This window comes from Prunus mume, linkage group LG6, assembly GCF_029339155.1.
Source record: "Prunus mume cultivar Tortuosa linkage group LG6, ASM2933915v1, whole genome shotgun sequence".
In the NCBI taxonomy this organism is placed as follows: Eukaryota; Viridiplantae; Streptophyta; class Magnoliopsida; order Rosales; family Rosaceae; genus Prunus; species Prunus mume.
The window spans coordinates 4,324,528-4,348,365 of NC_142703.1; the positions used below are offsets into that span (position 1 = coordinate 4,324,528).

Sequence of the window (23,838 nt, forward strand, 5' to 3'; positions counted from 1 at the left end):
AACTGAACTTTACCACTGCAAATCAAAAGTTTAATTTATTGAAATAAAAGTGAAATGACCCTCACCATTATGGATGCTCTTAGGTGAAGCGAGTTTGGATTAAATATGAGTATTACTTTTGCATCTTAATATTGGGTTTTTGCTTAAGTGTACACTATTTGCTTAAAGGTATCAAGAGTTTTTTTTGTTTGTTTTTATTTTATATAGTTAAATAGGGTGTATTTAATTAATTTTACATTTTAATTTAAATATTATGGTGTACTGAGATCATAAGATGTACTAAGTTAATTTTAAAGTTTATTTAACAACACCCATAAAATATCATATGTTGTGCGGGCCATAAATATTCTAGCCCGAAAAGAAAAGGCAAATAACAAATGATTTCGACATATTCTTTCCTCTCCATGTATTAATTAAAATTGCAATGTTTGATAGCTACATATATGATCATGTCCTTTCTTCTCCAAATTGTTCAACAAAAAACAAGATGTCATGAGCTGCGTGCAATATCTTCTAACATTATAGTTATTCTTTCTACCATCTGTAAATCCTCCCTCCGCCATGCTTTCGGTTTGTGGTCCTTCTTGGGGCTTTTCTGTTTGGCCTTTTCATGCTTCCAGGCAGCCATTTTCTTCTTCCTAGCAGCTTTTCTCACCTTGGCTTCTTTCTGCAAAACCCAATAATATTACGAGAAACTAAATTTAAAGGCTAATAAAAATACTTAGACATGCAAATAATTGAGTATCTTGATTCGTGATCATTAAATAATTAAAAAAATTCATGTAAACACATTTCTTTCACCTTTGCCAAGCGCACTACATGTCAACTCCCACATCAGCAACTTCTCATCCAGAGTTGTTTTGGTTTCCTATTCATGCAGAGTGGTTTCATCTTCTTGTTTTGGTTGCTTCATGTTAGATGCATCTCTCCTCTTCTATGGGTTCATAATCCCCACATTTATTAAGACTCATAATCATCAGAAAACTATATTTATAAGGGTCTTGACACAAACAAAATGCAACAGAATCCAACGTTAAAATTAATGTTATTGATGAAAACACAAGAAATGTAAAGAAAACTTACAGGCTGAAGCCAAACTTGGGCCAATCATGAATGCTCAATTTTCTTAGTTAATTTAAATTTCAAGTTTTTCCCTTTTTATTGAATTTATTTTACTGTACTTAATATTTAATTTGATTTGAAAGGCCTAATCACTATCTAAGTTGAATTAGTTTAATGCAATGCAAGTTAGAGTAGATACCATACTTAACTTGAGTTTTGAACTCACGTCTGCAGTCTTCAACCAACCATTCACCCTAAGTCTGCAACCGCAGGTTAAATAACAACCATTCACCCTATGATTATGCTCGCAGAAGTATTCTGATAGCAGTTTATTATAAAGGAGAGAGAGAGAGAGAGAGAGAGAGAGAGAGAGAGAGGTGTCGGCTGGGTATTATGTGGATCAACATACGTCAAATAATCACATTAGGGGATAGATGGGTACATCGTGTGGATGCATGTGGCACCCATGATCCATCCAAAGCCACGCAACCACATTATCCACACTGGTTAAATCAAAAGTTCAAGCCGCTCGTGACGTGTCACAAAGTTGGACAGTTCTCTTTTTAAAAATAAACCAGTTCAATAAAATAAAGAAAAAAGGAGGAAAGAAAAATATGCGGTGGAAGGGGCTTTTCATAGATTTTGGACTTTCGGTAGGTGAAAATCAGATTATCACAAATTCACAGTACACAAGACCACCAGCTATGAACAACAATCCTCCACATATTCTCCTCTCTTTCTTTCCCCCTCTCTCTCTCTCTCTCTCTCTCTCTCTCTCACAACCACACAGAGAGAACAAAACAATGGTTGCAGGTGAAAGATGAAGAGGAGCAAAACAGGGTTATGCATCTTCCATGGCCTGTCATTGTGCTTATTATGTATTTCCACCATCACCACTGAGGAAGAACTTCTACAAGACCACTACTCTTCTCTCATCAAAAAGACCCAAGTCTCTTTTGCTTTCTGCCATCAGCAACAATAGAGACTCTTACAATACTTTGGTTTCTGAGGTAGCATTGCCCTCTCTTTTTGTTTCTCTATCTCTTCATTATGCAATTTGTAATATTTATTTAGGCATTGCCTCCTTTGAGTTATATGAAGGGATTATCTGTTAAGGGATTGTTTAAAATTTTGAAATTTTAGATAATTTAATCAAGTGAGTTATGTCCTAGCCAAGGAGTTGCTTTTAGCCACCGGCATTTTGTTATATTTTCATTCTCATGAGAAGTTCATAGACTTTTGAGTTCCAGCAGCCCCCATATGGCATCTTTCCATTGAGCTGGGTTGTAATTTGTAGAAAATGCCTCTCTGTTGTAGAAAGTTCTCTCTATGATTTTGAGTATTCTGCTCTGCTAGGGTCATTGAGTTTTCAGGATAACTATTTTGTCCTAGCACAATGGGAAACTTCACATGACATTTTAGGATATATTATAAGATCTCAACCGTGTGATTGTTGAATACTTATGTTACGCATGGCACCTTAGCTGTTCTGCATCCTCTCACTTTTGACATTAGAGTTCATGAAATGCCAAATGAACATTTTATATTCTTATTTGCAGGCTGTTAGTCTTTTGGGTCCAGCAACATTCGACGCTTCAAAGCTCAAAGTTGAATTTATGGGAGAAGAGTTCAATAATTATGTAGGAATCATCCCAAGAACTTACATCCTATCACATTGTGACTTCACAGCTAACCTGACCTTAACGATCTCCAATGTCATCAACCTCGATCAGGTCTGTTTTCTATTTTATTTCTTCTGATGCTTCTAAAGTTTTTATTTTTTATTTTTATGATACCTATCTATGCTAGGATTGAAGAAGTTTCAATGTGATTGGTTGCATCTGATAGTCCATTTGGTGTTCACGATTGCGATTTTGATCCTGATTGCAGTTGAAAGGATGGTACAGCAAGGATGACGTGGTTGCAGAATGGAAACGGGTGAATGGTGAAATGTGCCTACATATTCATTGCTATGTGAGCGGTCCCAATCTCATGCTGGACCTGGCCGCAGAGTTCAGATATCACATATTTTCCAAAGAAATGCCTTTGGTAAGCGTTTCTTCTAAGACTGTACTCTGATATCCTATCCTATTTGCAAAAGGGAATAATTGGGAAACTGAGGTGCTTGAGAAGGTAACTCTGAAAGGCCTATATGATATGAAAACTTCCATCGCCATGCATAGTCATATACGTTGCACAGCCAACACATTAGAAAACACAAGCCAAATAATGTTAGATATACAGATACCGTTTAGTAAGGTCGCAATTCTCATACCAAATATCATGAAAGGAGTGATATTACACTATAGACGGCCACAAGTCTGAGATGTTGCTTGACTTTATTAAGTACTTTGGCATGCCTGAGATGGTTGAATGAATGCTGTGTTACTTAAATATTTCCTTAATTTTGGTTTCTATACAAGCAGGTACTCAAAGCTGTGTTACATGGAGACTCTCTACTTTTCAGAGAGCATCCTGAGCTATTGGATGCCATGGTTCGGGTTTATTTTCATTCCAATTTGAAGAAATACAATAGAATTGAATGCTGGGGGCCTCTCAAGGATGCTGTAGAGGTAAAACTTAACATGTGCATGCGTAACCACACGTAGGCACTTAAATCTGCATGTTGCTCCTTTCAAGATTGATTGCTAATTGTCATGTGAGTCACCATGTGTTACTATGTGAAGACTTGTTATCAACTTCAGTCATTACAGGTTGTTGTCCCGAAAAATATAGGGGAATTACATATTTAAGGTTCATATGATGCCTTAATTTTCATTTGAACAAGAGTTTTATTTCAGGGAAGACAAGGGGATCATACCAAAGGAATAACTGCACATATGGATTCTTCCCATCCCGGAGACAAGCAGGGAACACCAAAATCCATATTTCAAGTTCTATTTGCATTGCTTCTTTGATTCTTTGAAGTCTATTGGGTATTATGATCTCGAATTTTTTTAATACCTTCGAGGCTCGTCAACTTCAACAGCCAACGCCAGAGGCAATGAACGAATCAGCTTTCATGTGTAAAGTTCAAATAATTCTTTGGGAAGACGCAAAAAGGGAAGAAAATCAGGTTGATGTAAAACAAGGACTGCTTGGGGCTCAAAAAATGATTCATAATTTTTCTGTGACTAGTACCAATTTGTTCATGCGTTAATCAATGGCTAATGTCTTTGTTGCTTGACATATCTTTTGCTTCTTGTTTACATGCATTCCACTTTATTTTTTCTATTACTAATGCAGAGATCAATTCATATAAAATCTCAATGCAAACCAGTGGCCCGGAGCCACTCTTAGAGTGCCCTTGGCCCCCAGGTTTTTGACATCTCGCATCTACTATATTATAAATACATGTTCTAATATAGACGTAATGGCTCCTCTAAAACAAATTAGACATGTCTAAGTTAAAAATATTTAATACTAACATGTAAATCTTGAATCAATATGTATTTGATATGCTTGTATTTTCGGCAACCTAACCTTACAATTAACTCCGCCCCTGATGTAAATGTACTAACAGTTTGTTAGAATGAGGCGTCAAGCATAGCTTTTGAGTGTGTTTATGTCTCCTGACTCCATGTGACTCGTGAGTCCACTTTGACTGTAGACAGTCCAATTTCACTTAAACCTCTCTTCTAGATCTCTGAAAACTCAAGATCCAACAAAATTTGGAATCCAGTGGGCCTAGGCCCAGCGTAATTATTGATTATTCTTTTTTTCTTTTTTTTTTTACACAAACAATATTGTAAAAGGGAAACTCAAACACAAGACTTCGGGTGCAGCACTGTTCAATTCCCTTGCAACTTCTCATTATTACTCGCTAAACAACAAAATCACTATTTTGAGCAAAAAACATGGAAGCTGTGTTGTAGGTAAAGTGCATGAAATGAAAGTGGGACGAAGGTTCCTACTCTCCCCAAAAAGACGTAATATTGGATATCTCTAGCTAGCGCAAGCTACTTCTCATGCAACTCTCTCTTCCTCTCTCACTCTCTAAATACTAGATACACACGCATGCAGAGGCTCATCTCATTGGCACATGCATGCAGTACAGAGTAACGAGGAGATGGAGAGGAAGACGACCATGAAGACTATGCATCATATCGGCGCAGAGTTGGAAGCAGTGTCGAGAGTCGTCGGATTAGGAAGGAGCTCCAAGAGATACTGCCTAGTCCCTCCTAGAGGAAGGATCAAGCGTAGGATTATTGCCCTTCTATTCAAAAGATTGAAGCTTGCAACCCAACATTCATGTACGTAATTCCTCATACTGAACTTGGAGGACACAAGTATGGTATGGTATTAAAATACTTGTATATATATATATGTTTGTGGAGAATTTTCTAGTAAGGAAGCCCTTATTTAAAATAAATAAATAAAACGGGGATCCTTTCTAGATAGAGTACTACGCAAAGCATTCAACGATGAGAACCATTTGTATCCTTCGTAAGATGGTTTTCAGTATGTTATATATGATGCCATGTCATTCAAAATGACCAGTTGTATTTCTATTGCTTTAATTACCTTTTAAGAATTTTAAGTTTATTAATATTTGTTTTTAAAATTTCACCTTTCATCATCCATCATATGCCGCGTTGCCCCACCAGCATCACTTTGGACTATCACTCGTCACAAAGGGAACAAAGCCTCATCTTGGGAATAAATAAATAAATAAAACTTTCTTGTAACAGGGATAACACTGTTTTGCTATTCTCGTTGCATGTGAGTTTCTCTCCTCATCTAGGAATGGGCAACCGAACATGCACTGACGAAGCCTCACCCAATCGACATGGGTGTACATGTAATAAAGAAATGCAATACTCACAACAAAGTTACACCATGAAAATGAGCTAGCTATAATTAAGTATCGAACTGATAACAAACATATCATACTTGCCATGTGATTCGAACCGGTACCAGTACCACTAGATGAAATGATAGTTAGCATATAAATTTGATAGTTCGCATATAAATTGACTTTAAGGAACTTTCGAGATAAGTGCATCCAAACTATTTCTATCTCATTTTTCCCAAAAGGCAATAATTAGAAATTACTTTATTTTATCCTAAAAATAATTGCTAAGTTTTCGGTCGTACTCGTATGGTGCCTCTAAGTTTATGAATTTCAAATTATTTGAATATGTAGTAAAATCTGTGAAAGGATTTAAACGTTAGAGATATAAATATGTTCAACTTGAAAACAGTAGACATCTGAAACAAGGTAAAAGCAATGGCGGACAATTATTTGAGAGTAGTTATGGTGATAATGTTAGGATTGATGGGTCTTCTCCAAATTGCAGTAGAAGCAAAAGATGTTCTCTCCCTCATCTCTTCCTCCACTTCCCTCTGAAATTCTTCCTCCCTCATCAAATGATAAGTTAATGCCTAAAATTGTCAAGTATTTACCTCCAAAAAATCAGAAGTGTGTTGTCTACACAGTTCCCAGACTTTGACATGAACATATTAAAGCGTTCGGAAGTTTCCTTGGATGCATGAAATATACGATCCCAGCCTGTCTTACTCCTCCTACAAGCGTACACAAAAAGAAATCGTAGCCCTATCCTTAGAGAGCTATTAGAAGTTCATGAGCACTTTGGTTATAAAAAAAAAATCCTAAATTTCCCTTTGCTAATCTATTTGAAGAGGTAAAATGGTGAAATAAAACAACCAGTAGTTTTTGCTTTTTGTCTTTTTGTTAAAAATGTTGCAATTTACGCAACGAAAGAAACGGAATAGGATTTGACCAATTGACTCATCTTTTGTCACGATTGAGTTTTATTTCCTTTCACATAAACTGGATGAATTTTTGGGGACTAGGGTGTGAAGTGGACACAAACTGGATTTGACCACGCAGAAATGCGCATAGTTCATAGGCATACATAATAAAGTGGACACATATAGCATTAAGGTAAACAATAGCAATACCGGTATACTTTACATTTAAGCCATTATTATTTGGTAATAATTTATCAAGTCTTGGACTGATCTTATTGGACTGGAAATTCAAAGCACCCGAAATCTCTGAAGTGGTATGCTCCAATTTAGAGATGAACATGGATCAATGCAGGCGCTGCTTTATTGACCTCCCGCATCAATTACCTATAAAAAGATTGCAGAAGTATTAAGAGAGAGAGAGAGAGAGAGAGAGAGAGAGAGAGAGAGAGCGTCGCATGAACATACATTGTAAATCAAGTTTTTCAGAAGTTGGTTAACAAATTTAAAGTATAACGATATTGGTTGGCATGCAGGCCCTACCTTTTATTTTGTCCGACACTTTTCATTGTACAAAATGTCAATGACCTATAAAATAACAAAACGTCAGTTACTGAATATATGAGAAGGGGAAGGCAAGAGCGAGCGCATATTAGAAGAAGAAACTAAGCATAACAAAGAGTTGTCACCTGGTAAATAAGGTAGACCATCCCGGGACAGAATATTGAGCGGAGAAGATGAGGGGCGAACGATCCATTCGTTACAAGATCGCAATCTTTCCCCAGACCACCCAGATTCACTTTTGTAGTGATAACTGATTTCAGAGATGTGCTGAACTTTGTCATGATCCAAGCTTCCTTCTCCACGTATCCGCTCCACGATTTCGTTGGGAACATTTACCAGATCGAAAGTGTGGAGACATCTAAGGTGTTGAATTCCATTAGGCAATTGCTCTAACTTCATGCATTCAGTAATTACCAGTGTCTGTAATGCAGGCATCGCCCCCTTCTCTATGATGATCGCATTCAACTGTGAAAAATCCATCAAGTACAATTCCGCAAGCCTTGGGAATCCAGTTTGAAAGACCAGTTGATTTCCGACGTATGAATTGTTTAGCCGAAGTATGGTCAAATTAGGCAGAGCTTTGATGTGAGGAACAAAATCTTCCGTTAATCTTGACCAATGCAATCTCAATGCTGTAAGGCTATAAAGAGAATGAAACCAAAGCGGCACGCTCTCTAATTTACCAATTAGACCAAGTGCCTTGAGCATAGGAGGAGCAGATGGCAATGCGTGCAAGCGTAACACTTCATCCTCAGTACTTGTATGGACAAACAAGTGTTCAAGGAGTCCCAAACGTTGGATGGACTTGCACAAGTCTTTCTCATTGGCCTCTCTCAAATTTGTTAAGCTCGTTCTTTTGAGTTGGGTCAAGTGTCCAAGTTGTTTGAGTAACCCGTCTCTCAATTCAATAGCATCCAAAACTTGTAAGTGCTTTAGCTTACATATGTCGAGCGGTACTTGTGTGCCATCAAAGAAATAATAAGACCTAAAAAGCGCTTCAAAATTGCAATGGTACATCAAAAGATGTCGTAAGTGTTTTAACTTCACAATCCCCGCTGGAAGCGAGCGAATTTTGGAATGCCTAATATCCAGGGTTTCCAAATTATGAAGTTTTCCTATGTCTCTTGGAAGCTCTTTCACTTTTGTTCCTTTCAAATTTAAGTACTTCATGTTAAAAAAATTAACAATTTCGTATGGGAGTTGAGAAATCGGGACATGTTTAAGATCTAAGACCCTTAAGAGTTTGAAACCAGAGGGCAGTTTTTCAAGTGAAGAAGAATCAGACATCTTCGGAGCAAAAATAAAGAAGGTGCGAACCTTTGACATGTCTCTGTATGTTTGTAATTCTCCATAATTTGCTTGCATCGATAGGCGATGGGGAGCTTTGATATCTTCATTTGTTTTTTGCTCATCAAAAATGGTACAAAATTTCTCCGCATTAGAAATTGAAAGAGCAATTTCTCGTAAAAGGTCGTGCACCTTAAACGTTTTGGCCATTCCAAATGGATCCCTCCTAACAACTTGTACCATGCATCGACAAGTGAGCTCTGCTACGTAGCTTTTAGCAATGTCTTCCGGCTTAGGCCCTTCGACTCTTTCCACAAACCCCTCTGCCATCCACAGTCTAAAAAGCCTTGCAGAGTCAATCACATAATCTTCTGGGAAAATACACAAATATAAGAAGCAATGCTTTAGTCGATAAGATAAGTCATTAAAGCTTAGCAGCAAGATGCTCTTCACTGCGTCAAGCCTCGGGTTGTTACTTAGCTCCCAATTCAAAGTGCTGGAAAATTTCATCCAGTCAGACGGCAATCTTCTGGTTGACATGAGAGCACCCAAGGCAGCAATTCCCAGAGGTAAGCCTTGGCATTTTACAAGAAGATCCCTAGCAATGGATTCAAGCTCTGGTGGGCAACAGTTGTTAGGCCAGCTAGAGAAAGCTTTCTTGGAAAAAAGAGCCCAAGCCGCCTTCTCATTAAGAGGCTGAACATGGTGAACATGACTTCCAGCCTCAAATGGAAAAGAAGCAATGTCTTCATTTCGAGTTGTAAGCATAACTCGGCTTCCATAGGCTCCATCTGGAAGTGCTACGTGGATTTGACTCCACAGGTATATATTCCACACATCATCTAACACAATCATATACCTCTTTGGCTGCAAATAGTTGGCCAACATTTCCACCAGATGCATGTAGCTCATATTGCTCAAGTCTTGAGAAACATCTTCCATTGCTGATTTAGAAAGTTCTGTTATCAAGACCCTTAACAGATCTTCAATGTTGTAATTTTTTGAGACAGTGAGCCACGCGTAGCAATGAAACTTTGCAGTTTGAGTTTTGAAGGTGTTTGCAACTAAAGTTGTCTTACCCGAACCCCCCATACCAACCACTGAAATTACAGTCCTTTGAGGCTCTCCAGACAGCAACCATCCAACTAACTTCGCTTTAGCATCTTCGATCCCGAAAAGTTCATCATCTTTAAAGAAAAGAGACGACTCACCGTAGATTTTGACTCGATTGGGATCGTAATGATCAGAACTATTCCTCAGGCCTTCGATACGATCAACACCATAACGTCGGCTTCTCTCTGGAATGGCTCTGATTGTTTTGATGATCCTTTGCAAGTTGGTGGCGATCCAATGCCTCTCCCAAAGACCCTTGGGCAAGCAAATTGTTTGTCGAAAGACTCTTCTGTATGGACCCCAACTTCTCTGCTTGTTTACTTGATATTGAAACTCGTCAATGATGTCTTGAACGTCCATGGATACGTCCCTCACATTTTCCACCCATGTTTTCTCCACTTCACCCAAAGCTCCTTTTCTTTCTGCGTCTGCCAAGAAGGCTTTCATGGTTAACAACTCGAGCTTGATTTCTTCAAGCTCGTCATGAACTCCTGCTAGCAGGGACACTTCGCTTTCGAGAAACGATCCTAGTTTGCCGATGGAAAGGTCTATCACAGCGGAAGCCATCTCCTCTTCTTTCTGTTGTTTACTCTCTCTCTCTCTCTCTCTCTCTCAGACTGCCAATTCAATTTCCTTGAAGCTTGTCTTGGGGTTGCTCTGGTTTTGTATAAGTGGAAGCCCCCATTTAGCAAAGCTGTTAAAAGTTAATGCACACTTGAGTAAAGACTAGAAAAATCATGATATTTCAAAACTTTAGTGTGTGGAGTTTCTATAAAAAGGCCTTGTAATCAAGTGAAAATAACAAACCGACAAGAAGAAGTCTAAAGTCGTGTACTCCTTTCCAATCAATGAATACTTTCTTTTTATTTCAAAACTTTATACCACTATAATCATATCAGCACCATTTCCAATCAATGAATACTTTCTTTCCATTTCAAAACTTTAACACTATAATCATATAAGCATCAATACCCCTTCACTCAGATTAACGAAAACAGTACAGGAATCTTTCATTTTTCTTGGCACGATATAAGAATATATTCAGAAGCTCCACCTGCGTTGCGTTTCTTTTGCAAAAGCCAAAGTTCATGTTTTTTTATGACCAAGATGAAAATATCAGTCGTGCAAATAATATGGGGCTCCAATTTACAGATATTTCAATGATATATCGGTATGGTTTAGGTATCGGAAAAAAAGTCAACAAAAATGACATATATAAGCTCCTTTTCTTTCTGCGTTGTTAAAAAAAATAATGCACACTTGTACTAGTACTAGAATAATATAGAAAGGTTTTGAATACTATAGAAAAGTCTTGAATGATATAGAAAAGTCTAGAATTTGAATGAATATAATGTGCAAACCAACTTAAACAAAATCGGTGAATACAAAAAATCTGAGAGATCAAAAGTGTACTTTAATATAAAATATTCAAAGTGCTAATCCCATCAACTAAAGCTATGTAGGTTAAGGGGTTGTTTGTTACACATGACTGTCTTGGCATGAACTATATTTAGGGACTGTCTTGGCTTGGCTTGGTTTGGTCTAGTCTAAATTGGATATCACTTATCATGCGTTTGGTGTATGCTTGGACTAGGACTAGGATTAGGAATATATATATATATTTTTTTCATTGTGTACATATATATGTATATTACATATATTATATATTATATCAGTCCCCTTCTATTAAGGGATCCCTTAAATAATTTTATTTGAGGGATGCCCTTTAGGGTACCCTATAATTTTTTTCTTAATGATCCAAACCATCTATTTTTTAGGTCTTCATTCATAGATCATCCTTACAAAAAATTAGACAAATCGGAAACTGTTTCAACATCCAATTGTGTCCTACAAAATCAATGAACACAATGCTTCAAAAAAGTACTAAAATTTCAATAACTCAATTGAATGGTCAAATGATGTCGGATTCAAGTGATTTTATATAGATGATCTTGAATGAGTATCTACAAAATAGACGGTTTGGATTAGTGAAATACAATCCGGAGTGGGCCCTATAAGGGGTGTCCTTCAATGGAAGCTCTCTGATATTATATAATATATATCTATGTATATACGTGTATATTATAATATATACATATATACATATATATGTGTATACATATATATTATACATATATTACATATATGTGTATATACATGTATATATATATATATATGTATATTATAATAATAATATATGTGTATATACATATGTATATAATGTGTATATATTATATATTATATAATATATGTAATATATATATATAATATTTGTGTATATACGAGTGTTTATTTATATTATAGTATATGTGTATATATGTACATTATAATATATAATATATATGGGTATATAATAATAATAATAATAATATATGTGTATATACATAGGTATATTATATATATGATATAATATGTGCGTATATACGTGTATATATGTATATTATAATATATAATACATATGGGTGTATATTATATGTGTATATACATATGTATATTATATATGTGATATATTATATAATATATGTAGTATGTATAATATATGTGTATATACATGTATATATGTATATTATAGTATATGTGTATATATGTATATACATATATACATACATGTATATGTACATTATATATATATTATATAATATATGTAATATATACACACGTGTATATATGTACATACACATATATACATATATTATATACGTGTATATATGTGTGTATATATATATATATATATTATAATATAAAATGTGTGGGTATATTATAATAATAATAATAATAATAATATATGTTATTATTATTACAATATAATATATGGATGTTATACATTAATGAGCATAGGACTAGTTAATCTTTCCCTTCCACATGGGTTTATTAATCCCCTCCTAAGGAGGTGTTTTTGGTGGGCCCGGTATTGGCAATCCCATTTAAGACTAGGATTTGACGAAACAAACATGAGACTAAATTTAGTCCAAGTCAGTCCAAGCCAATCTTGTGTAACAAACGAACCCCGTCTTCTATATATAGGCTTGATGTCTATACAAAATTGTAAGTAAGAAAAGTTGAAAACCACAGCTGTCTAACTCTCTCATCAACCAACTCTTGTATCCAACAAACTCTAAAGCTTTGTACCCTTCTTATTACAATCAATAAAATAAAAATATTTTGTTACTCTTTCAAAAGTTTTCCTTTCTAAGTTAAGTTATTGTCCTAAGCACTATCAACCGTTTTCCAAACCTCTTCTCTCTTAAACTAACATGCAGTGGCGGTCCTACAGCAAGAGCAGGGTAGGCAACTACTACCCAAATTTTTTCACCAAAAAAAAAAAACCCCCTATATGTAAGCAAAGTTATTCCTACCCATCCATGTAATGGTGTGAACCCATGCCTACCCAAACTTAAAAGCAACTCATGTGTGTTATATGGCTTAAAAGCAATCATGTGTGTTATATGGCTCAGTCAAACTTAAAAAAAGAAAAGGGGGGGAAGCAATATAAGTAAGCAGCCAATTCCCTTGCGGCTGTGCAATAGTCGACAATCCCAAATCATTATCCTTTGCAACTTATTCTTGAGTCTGGACATTCTCTCTTGGTAGCATCTTCTCATATCTAAGGCCAACAAGTATTCTTCTATTGGCTTTTTCTTAAAATAAATGTATGCATCTTAAGTTTTTTAATAGTTTAATTTAGTTTTAGATTTAAATAGTTTAGTTTTGTATTGCATTGCATTAATTTGTTTTTAAATTTTTTTTAATTAAGTTTTTATTTATGTATAAAGGTGCATATCTGAGGGTAAATCTCATTACGTTCTCCCCGACTAAGTGTATCTTTTTATTTTTATGAATGAAATTCACTCGTACCGTCGAGTTTCTAAGATAAGTTTTGCCTACCTGACTTTTGAATCCTGGATCCACCACAGCTAACATGTACGTCTACCAAGAAGGCTTTCATGGTTAACAACTCGAGCTTTGATTTCTTCAAGCTCATCATGAAGTCTTGCATGCAGGGACTCTTCTCTTTCGAGAAACGATCCTAGTTTGCCGATGGAAAGGTCTATCACAGCGGAAGCGATCTCCTCTTCTTTCTGTTGTTTACTCTCTCTCTCTCTCTCTCTCTCTCTCTCTCTCTCTCTCTCTCTCTCTCTCTCTCTCTCTCTCTCTCTCTCTCTCTCTGAGACTGCCAATTCAATTTCCTTGAAGCTTGTCTTGGGGTTGCTCTTGTTTTGCATAAGTGGAAGCCCCTATTTAGTAAAGATGTTAAAAGTTAAAGCACATGCACTTGAGTAAAAACTAGAAAAATCATGATATTTCAAAACTTTAGTGTGTGGAGTTTCTATAAAAAGGCCTTGTAATCAAGTGAAAATAACAAACCCACAAGAAGTCTAAAGCCGTGTACTCCTTTCCAATCAATAAATACTTTCTTTCCATTTCAAAACTTTACCACTATAATCATATAAGCATCAATACCCCTTCACTCAGATTAACGAAAATAGTACAGGAATCTTTCATTTTTATTGTGGCACGATATAAGAATATATTCAGAAGCTCCACCTGCATTGCGTTTCCTTTACAAAAGCCAAAGTCCATGTTTTTTATGATCAAGGATGAAAATATCGGTCGTGCAAATAATATGGGGCTCCAATTTACAGATATTTCAGTGATATCACTACTACAAAAAAGGCAAAAGACGATGGAAATTCACCGTCGTGTATTCGGTTTTCAAACCGTCGTGAAATCGACCGATATCTATTTGGGTGTCAAACTACGACGGCTTTTCACCGTCGTTGTTTATCTATAACGACGACGGTTTTTAAAGAAAATCATCGTTGTTTAGAGGTAAATATCGTTAATTATAGGGGGAAAGACGACTGTTTTTAATAAAACCGTCGTGGATTGTTTATAAAGACGACGGTTGTTTTATAAAAACCGTCATCTTTACATACAATAGATGACCTTTTAAAAAAAAGGTCATCTTTACTTCACAATAGACGACCCTTTTAAAAAAAAAAAAAAACCGTCATCTTTACATATAATAGACGACATTTTTTTTTATAAAAATCGTCATCTTTACATACAATAGACGACCCTTTTAAAAAAAAATCGTCATCTTTACATATAATAGATGACCATTTTTAAAAAAACCGTCATCTTTACATATAATATATGACCATTTTTTATAAAAATCGTCATCTTTACATACAATAGACGACCCTTTCAAAAAAATGTCATCTTTACTTCACAATAGACGACCCTTTTAAAAAAAAAAAACCGTCATCTTTACATATAATAGATGACCCTTTTTAAAAAAAACCGTCATCTTTACATATAATAGACGACCCTTTTTTTATAAAAATCGTCATCTTTACATACAATAGACATCTACATATGATCAAATATATGTGGTATGTAATGGGCGTTAATTAATGAATAGACCATGCATAAATTCATACTTTGTTCCAACATTGGATTACAATTTAGGTGTGTGTTTGTTTGTGCAAATAATCTTGCGGGCAAATATTCGCTTCTAGATTCTTCGCCCTTTGATCTTCCATCTCTCTCTTCCTCAATTCATGTAAAAAAGGCCGGAGTAAATAGACCACATCCGGGGGGTGTTGGCCAAAGACCCTCCGATGCCTAAGTTAGTTCAATTGAATCTAGGTCAAACAATAGCTAAAAAAGAGTACGGAGATTTCTCTAGGGTGAGAACTGAGTGGCCGGAGCCTTATGGAGAAACTATGGAGAGATGAGAGCAATATGGGCGGCGGCAATGGAGTTGCCACTGGCTAGGAGAGAGAAGGGAGAAAGATCTCGGGTATTTTTGCAGGGTTTTAAAGCTAGGTTTAGAGTTACCTTGAATGATGAATGATAGGAGCCTTGGAGGTTAGGGTTTCATAGAGAATAAAACTCTTATTAGAAAGGAGTTTATTCTTTCCCCAAATTATAGAGATTGAGTCCATTAAGCCTTTTCCAACCCATGAGGGGCTAAACCCAAATTTGCCCCTCCAAAAAGTAACTATTTGGGTTTTGCCCGGACTCAAATCATTTTTCTCCCAACCCTCCGGATTCAAATTTTAAGTCCGCAACTTTATTAAATTGTTTAAGAATGGTTTAAGTCTATTTTTTTAATGGATAACTTTTCTTCATTTAATCTTTTTAAATAACATCATAATTTAATTTTTTGAACAATTTGACCTAAAAAAAATTGAAATTCCATAAATTTAATTTTATTCCAAAAGTAAACACACAACATTAAAAAAAAACACAACATAATTGAAACACAAAATGAGGATTGAAACAATTGTCGACCTCATTCACCATCTCCAAAGCTCCTCTAAAGGTGATTGATCAAATCATGTCGAAGACTCTGATGCATATGTGGAGATCGAACTCTATTATGGCGAATCATGTAATTAGAGAGAGTCTGATATCTTGGTGGTACTCATATGTAATGCTTGGCTCTAGCTCATATTGTCTTGCTCTGGCCCTCCTAGATCATTGTAAACACATATCCTCATCATTAGATTCCTCTTCAACATATTCGTTCTCATCCTCCACAATCATGTTGTGTAAAATTATACACGTCATCATGATTGAGTGGAGGTTATCCTTGAACCACATATGTGTAGGGCCCCAAACAATAGCCGATCGAGCCTGTAGTATTCCAAATGCTCTTTCAACATCCTTCATGTACGCTTCTTGCATTTGTGCAAAAAGCCTCTTTTTTGGGTTATCAGGAGAAGATATGGTCTTCACCAAAGTAGCCCAATGAGGGTAGATCACATCTGCCAAATAGTAGCCCAAATGGTATTGATTTCCATTGACAATATATTCAATGTGAGGAGCCACTCCATGTACCATATCATTGAACAATGGAGAACGAGCTAAAATGTTGATATCATTGTTGGATCCAATGGCTCCAAAAAAGGCATGCCATATCCATGTGTCATACGAGGCCATGGCCTCTAGCACAACAGTGGGTTTTATTTTGTGACCGGTAAACTAGCCTGCCCAAGAAGATAGGCAATTCTTCCATTCCCAGTGCATGCAATCAAGACTTCCTAACATGCATGGGAAGCCTCGACTACTTGCCTTGTGCAATAACTTATAAAGGTCAACTAGATTTGGAGACCTGAGGTATCATTGGCCATACACTGCTTCAACAGTGCAACAAAACTTAAGGAGTAACTCAAGAGCTGTGCTTTCACCCAATCTACAGTACTCGTCGGTCGCGTCAGCTGAGTATCTCCATGCGAGCATTGTTGTGAATTTTAGACAACTTGAAAAATGGAGATTATAAAGATTAGTCTAAACACAAATTATACTCGCAAGTGCACAAGGTCAATCATAATATAGTATGGCAAACACGAGGTCATTCCCACGAGGATTGAGTTCAACTACCAACTCGTCTAACCTAATTTACTTCACACAATACTTTAACTACTCTAATTATATAAATAAGAAATTAAACACATAGCACACTCACATAAACACAAAAGGGGTTTTTGAAAGAATGATTTAATCACCAACGAAATTAAAAGACATAGCAAGTAGGAAGTCACGAAACACAAGAATGAGAAATTCAAATTGATAGAATCACTAGGACAATGAATTCACCACTAGTAATCCGATCTAGCCTCTTATTCACCTACCCATTAACTAACCATTTGATGTCGCCGCTTAGTTTTCCTTTTTCATGAATTACCTATGGTATTTAGGTTAACTCGTATATTCCTACAAGCAATTCTTCTATGTTATTTAGGTCAGATATCAACACATAGAAATTCATTAAGATCAATGAAAACCTTGAACATGCATGTAAACCCTAGGAGTATGGTATTTACCCTAGACGAATTACAAATCCTAATCACAAGAAGCAAGCCTCAAATTAAGTATGGTATTTACTCTAATTTGCATCCGATTATTTCAATTAAAAGTCTAGATGGTGATCAAGCATCAAGATAAGCAACCAAGTTATTAAGCACAGTGATTAAGAATCCAACATCAAACGGCAATCAATAGATAGGTAAAATAAGAAAACTAGATTATCATACTAGGGCTACATCATGCCCTAGCAAAAGAAGATTAGTTACACATAATCATAGAATTCGATATAAACAAAAACATAAGGAAGAAACAATAAAACTTAGCCAATTGCGGTACTCTTCTGGCGTCTCCAATTTCTCCTAGTCTTTTTGTGTCTCCCAAGGGAGTTGTTTCTCATGCTTAAATAAAACACCCCATGTCTATTATTACCCTAGCTGGGCTTTTACAGCAGCCCAAAAATAAAGAAAAACCTAAGTTAAACATGAATCCAAAATGAGTAAGTAATTGACTCATCTTCCTACTTGGATTGGGATAACACATCAGTTATTTTGCAGGCACGGTTGGAGTTGTTCCTCCTCTAAGAAAATTCGGCAAAAATATGTAAATTTTAGATTTTTGTCTTATCTTTCCAGCCATATATCACACACCTTGAGGAAAAATCAGGAAAGTCTTCAAATAGTCATTCTTCCACAGCAGCACAGTTTTGACAGGATTGCACCTTATGCTGACTTAACTTCAAAGACTGCTCTCATTGGCTGCTCCGAAAGATATCGATTAACTTTTGCTCAGGCGATAGTCCTTGTCGGTCAAGCCCCTTTTTTTTTTCTTTTTTTTTTGGCTGAAGTATGGCTCGTGGTTGACAACATCATTCAAGATGCGGTAAAACAACTCTTTTCGCATTCCGAACCGCCTAGGAAAGTCAGTAGTACTAAAATGTGACCTTTTAATGAAGTAGTCAGACATGAGATTGCAATAGCGATCTTCCCTTTCACGGTTCTTGTACACACGACCGACTACCGACCCACCATGTTTGGCGACTTCATTCTCCAGTAAAGTATGGTGGACAATGGCTTCTATTACTCTCTGATGATGTTCTTCATCATCTGAATCATCATCAAACATAAAGGAAAAGATGACATTGCCACAGTTATCCATTGAAAACTTCAAATGATATGAAAAGTATGAGAATGAAGAAGATGATGTGCTTGAAATGATATCAAAAGTATGAGAATGAAAGAGATTGATGAAATTGACAAAGGAAAAATAAATTGAGAAATAGAAAAAATGTTTTTGGCAGATTAATTGAGAAATGAGTGAGTATTTATAGAGTTTGCCAAAAAGCAAATATCATATGACCAAAAATGGCCCAGGGCTCAATAAAGTAAACTAGGGCTGCACCAAAAAATAAAAATAAATAACCTCCCTAATTGAACAAGGCCATGTAACTGGTGGCACCGTTGACAGAATTTTTTTTATGTGGGGTGAATTTAAGTCGAATTATTTTCATTTGGGATCAAGAGAGCGACCATACATTTTCGTATCAAAATCTTGATATGAGTGGATTTATCTCAAAAGAGAACTCAAATAGTTAGTTTCAGGTCAACATTAAAGAAACATAACGTTCAACATCTAACCCATAAAATCAAGACAACAATCATCAAAATATCTAAATATTTAACAATAAAATTGAAACAAAAATGTTTCTGTTGAGCGAAATCAGAAGCCAAACACAAGTCTTCCATGACAAAAAAGGAGAGGTAACAAAAGTATAGAAGAGAGAAGAAGACGTAGCAAACACGAAGGGAGCAGAGGAATACTGTTAATATTTCATACCCCTATGAGCCGAGCCCATCAAAGAGAGATGTGGCTATGACACACCAGGTCACCTGCGTACCGATCAGTCGGAGGAGTATGATAGACCATAGACTGGGCCAGTGGTGTTTTTATGTCTACCCGATCACTTGGATATTGTTCTATTCACCAGAAACGCGTGGATGACTAGCAAACTTCGCCCTTGTGATGAACAGACTTGACAAGCAAGGAGGGTCATTTAAATGCGTGTCCCATCCTCAACCAGGTGTCGCGTTACCCTTTTATCTCCAAGTGGACATGCTGGTGATGAAAAGGGATCATTTAATATACCTCCCATTCATATCCGCTTGTCACTTCACTGCTTGACTCCTGTCAAGCAGCATGGTGATATGAAATAGAACATTAAATGTAATTCAGGAGAGGGGAAAAGATCTCTTCCAAAAATATCTTGACCTCTCCTTCTTTCTCCTATAAATACCCCTCACCTATCTCTAGACAAAGGTAATAAATAAACTCACTGTGGAAACCTATATCCATTTCTCTCTAGCTCAAGTTAGTTTCTGACTTAACCATCGAAGAACTGCAGGATCAAACCCAGTCCACCCTTATTCTGATATTGTTCCAAGTGTGCAGATCCTCCTGTTGAAGAAAAACTGTAAATCTCTAAACATAATTTCACCGCCACTAATCAATTAATGGGGTTTTATTATTTTAGGTTCGACCCATTCGAGACGCAAGTCTCTTAATTACAATCCCTCGCTACAAGGGAAAACCCTTTGATTCCATCATAAAGAAACAGAATGTATGTGTTTGGTTTTGCGGCTGCTCCCAAGTTCAACCTCAGGGTGCCTACGTATCCTTTGCAGGAATCAAGCCACTCGTAGTTCAAACTTGATTTGTGTAAAGGTAGATATTTGATTTGTGGGGATTTGGTTGCGGTTGCGTCTATTGGGATGCTAGACTGCCTACGTACCCTTGATGGGATCAAACCAGCGTAGTTCCAAGAATGATTTGGGTGGAGATTTGATTGATGAGAATTTGGTTGTGGTTGCGTCTATTGAGATGTTAGACTGCCTACGTACCCTTAACGGGATCAAACCGACGTAGTTCCAAAATTTAGAAATTAATGGGTAAGTGTGGCCCAATAATTTAGAGTTTGTGTCTTTGAGACGATTTGAGGATTTTTATAGGTAGATGACCTATGGGAAAAATTGAAAATTAATGGGTAAGTGTGGCCCAATAATTGAGAATTTGTGTTTGAGATATTTGAATTTAATCTCATTGGAATTTTCATGGGTAGATGACCCATAAGAACAATTGGATGGTTTTGTACCATTTTTTCCTTTTTGTTAATGTCCAAGAAAAATAATGAGCAATTTTAATTAACCCACTAATTTTCTAAAATTAACATTATTTGGACTTGGGCCCAAATATGGCAATGAGGATTGTTGAATTAATCCATTAACTATATGATAGGAAATTTGGGCCTACATGAATTTAATAGGTAATTATTTGGATTACCCATTAAATACTATGGGCTTTTGAGAGTTAATGGGCAATTATTTTTTACAGCCCATTTTTCTATATCGGGCCTTTGATATTTGTTGATAGTTGGCCCACGAACAAGGAGCCCAGAGGAACTTTGGTCCAGCAAGCGATTGAAACAACCTGATGGCTATCCAACTCTTTGTAGAGTTTGTTTCCAAGTGAAATCAGACTTTGCAGTCCCATATTTATCTGGAATACTGGTGATCAATCCGAATTAAGAGCAAACATTATTACTGTTCAGTCTTTAAAAGAGTACACAAAGTCACAATCAATACAGAGCCTCTGCAAACAAAAGCAGGAAATCAGAAGAAAAAGTTGCCGCAACATATTAAGAGGTTTCAGACTTCTTTTGTCTTTTTCCTCTTTTTAATTCTCTGCAACACTAAGTTTCTTGTGCCCCTTTTTTTTTTCTTCCAATCTCCAACAAGATGACGTGAGCCACCTTCTTCTCTTTCTTTTTTTTTTTGTTTTGACTTTTCTTCCTCTTTTTGATGGCTAAAACAAACCTTTTTTTTTTTATTTTTTTATTGTCAAACATCATGTCCTATATTTTGGTTGTTTAAGAAACCAACAGATGGGGCATTCAATGCGTGGGCTGCCCCAACGTGGCTCTTCCCAAGTTCTGCTTGGCTGGCACCTTTCTCTCCTTTTAACCCAGCAACATCCACGAAGTGGCATACGGCCACTTTCTTTTCTTTTCTTCTCGGTGGCTGTCTCTTTTTGTTTATTGTTGCTATATGCAATCTTCTTGCAGGTCTCCATTTTTTTTTCTGCCTGTTCTTTTCTTCACAACTAACTTGCTTTTTTTGTTTCAGTGAGGAAAATAAGGCTTTCAGAGGCAGAGATGGAGATGAATGGTCAAAGAGTCCAAGAGGTAACTCAAGCCCTTTTTTTTGTGAATACATTTTGGGCTGAACCCTCAAAACACCATTTCTGTTTCACATGATTTTCTTTTGCTCGGCAGAGCTTTGTTGAACAGAAATCCTCTCATGGATTCGTTGCTCATGATTTAAGGGTTGCCACCCATCATGGATATCATCCATGAGTTTGATTTGAGGGTTGCCACCCATTATGGATTTATCATCCAACACAATGATTTAAGGGTTGCCACCCAACAAGCATTAATTGAAAGAATCCATATACCTGTGAAAAGTATTCTTGTGCTTATGCTCTTGCAATTTTTCTCCTGCAGCAGTTTTCTTCTTCTGTCGTTTCTTTTCCCCTTTTTTTTTTACTGCTGTCCCTTTTATAACCAAGGGCCTTCTTAGTGTATGAAAACTGAATAATCAACCCCCCCAAAAATAGGAGCCACTAACCTCTCTTAAGAGTTTTCATTGGTTTAGAGCTCCACTTCTCTACCCTCAACTTTCTGCTTGTTAGATGTGGCTAATAACAAATATCAAAATCATGGGGCCTATCCAACCCACGTTTCAATTTTTTTTTTTGATTTTTTTTATTCCAACAGATGCCCCCTCAAGCTTTGTGCGTGTGACATTTTTTACGCGTGCAAAGCTTGAGATTCTTATAACTAGCATTATAAGCTGACATATGTATATTTTTTAACACCTTTGATTTCAGGTGATGGATGCATATGGAAATCTTCACGAGGAGCATGCTTCCGATGAATATGGTAGGGTTATCGCCTTGGGTCCCAAGTACATGAGGTCTTGTCCTCTGAATTCAATCAGGCTTATGGTGCCTCCTGAGAGTCGAACAACTTGGTTCACCACAGATCACGTGAGTAGTGGACATCTCAAGCTCAACCCCCATGAAGACGACCGAGTTATTCAAATTTCCCAAGCAAAAGGCCCACATTTTCTAGCTCATTCTTTGATGAAGGTAAACAATGAGATAGAAGGAGATAAGCAGTGTCTTCCTAGGGATGAATTTTATCCAGTTATGCATAGGATGCTTCGCAACAAAATTTCATGGGGAACCAATTTTAAATTTTTTGGTCGGGCAAACTTTCGAGCATTTGTACTGGAGTGGACGGAGTCTATTTTGAGTGACTTTGGCGATGTCCTTCGTCAAGCTGATATATATGGGGCTGTGGCCGTTTCTCGGTACTCCTATGATTTTTGCCCTAACGTTTGGAGAGCATTCTGCGAGTTATGGGGACCTTTATCCAACACATTTCATCATGGGAACGGTGAAATGGGCATTTCCTTATACGACCTAAAAGTTATTGGCGGGTTACCAATTTTGGGTCTCCCATATGATGAGTTTATCCCCTTGAGCAAAGAATTATGCCGTGAAGACTTATATCCTTCAACTGTTGGTGAACTTTTGAAAATCCATGCTCAACTATGTGTTTTTCATAAGAAAGGGCAAGTTTTCCACGACCAATGGATTGAGCACTTCTTTCGGGGAGAGGCCATATATGGTGCTGCGGGGAATAATAATAACATAATTCCCAAATATAAGGCCGAAGACCTCAAATTTCCCTTGAACATTTCACACGAAGGACAATTGGCTGCTTTCTTGGCCTTTTGGCTTAGCCGTTTTGTCTTGCCCCTTGATAATACTATAAGGCCAGAATGTTTCTACATGGCCAGTTTGATGGCGAAAGGGTTTAGAGTTTCACTTGCTCCAGCAGTATTGGGACTTATTTATCATGCCCTTGGTACAGTTGCTACTCATCGTAGGGGTCCTGGTTTAGCAAATGTATATCTTCCCATTCATTATGTGATTGGATGGTTAGGGGAGCATTTTCCTGATCTGATCAATCATCGGTGTGATAATAATTTTCCAGAACATTACCCACTTCTAGCAAGGTATAGCCAGATTGAAGCCAAATATGTTAGCTCTAATCAGACTAGAATCATCTTCAGGAGCGAGTTTATGGTTTATCGCCCTAGTGTCTTCCTCACACATGAAGATTGCATTCTTTTAGACACGGAGAGTCTTGCGAACGATGACTTT

The 23,838-nt window shown here is 36.7% G+C and overlaps 2 protein-coding genes, 1 long non-coding RNA gene and 1 pseudogene across 5 annotated transcripts; 1 reads left to right on the forward strand and 3 right to left on the reverse strand.

The window, feature by feature from the left end:
• Positions 1–280: 280 nt before the first annotated feature.
• LOC103342715 (uncharacterized) lies at positions 281–1,468 on the reverse strand. 3 transcript variants are annotated; one of them, XR_016127710.1, is made up of 3 exons: positions 1,084–1,435; positions 802–934; positions 281–667 (listed from the first exon to the last, which is right to left on the reverse strand). It is a non-coding gene; the product is annotated as an uncharacterized LOC103342715 (long non-coding RNA). The 3 variants fall into 3 exon arrangements; XR_514861.2 differs by having other exon boundaries at positions 1,272–1,430; XR_016127709.1 differs by having other exon boundaries at positions 802–1,468.
• A 319-nt stretch (positions 1,469–1,787) lies between these two features.
• On the forward strand, positions 1,788–4,249 carry LOC103342717 (STAY-GREEN-like protein). Its single transcript, XM_008246354.2, has 5 exons — positions 1,788–2,072; positions 2,622–2,795; positions 2,953–3,111; positions 3,489–3,635; positions 3,864–4,249. The coding sequence occupies exons 1-5, from the start codon at positions 1,917–1,919 to the stop codon at positions 3,978–3,980; spliced, it is 753 nt and encodes a 250-aa protein (XP_008244576.2). The 5' UTR covers positions 1,788–1,916; the 3' UTR covers positions 3,981–4,249.
• A 2,693-nt stretch (positions 4,250–6,942) lies between these two features.
• LOC103342747 (disease resistance protein RPM1-like) lies at positions 6,943–10,479 on the reverse strand. The gene is made up of 3 exons (XM_089053841.1): positions 7,464–10,479; positions 7,318–7,362; positions 6,943–7,161 (listed from the first exon to the last, which is right to left on the reverse strand). Exons 1-2 carry the CDS (start codon positions 10,303–10,305, stop codon positions 7,355–7,357), a joined length of 2,850 nt encoding a protein of 949 aa, XP_088909967.1. The 5' UTR covers positions 10,306–10,479; the 3' UTR covers positions 6,943–7,161; positions 7,318–7,354.
• A 5,658-nt stretch (positions 10,480–16,137) lies between these two features.
• LOC148915889 (uncharacterized) lies at positions 16,138–17,003 on the reverse strand (annotated as a pseudogene).
• Between the last annotated feature and the right edge of the window lie 6,835 nt (positions 17,004–23,838).

Coding starts and splice junctions, on each gene's coding strand:
- LOC103342717 (XM_008246354.2), top strand. CDS start 1,917: ATGGCCTGTCATTGTGCTTATTATGTATTTCCACCATCACCACTGAGG. Junction 2,796..2,952: donor ATGTCATCAACCTCGATCAG/GTCTGTTTTCTA, acceptor TCCTGATTGCAG/TTGAAAGGATGGTACAGCAA. Junction 3,636..3,863: donor CTCTCAAGGATGCTGTAGAG/GTAAAACTTAAC, acceptor GTTTTATTTCAG/GGAAGACAAGGGGATCATAC.
- LOC103342747 (XM_089053841.1), bottom strand. CDS start 10,305: ATGGCTTCCGCTGTGATAGACCTTTCCATCGGCAAACTAGGATCGTTT.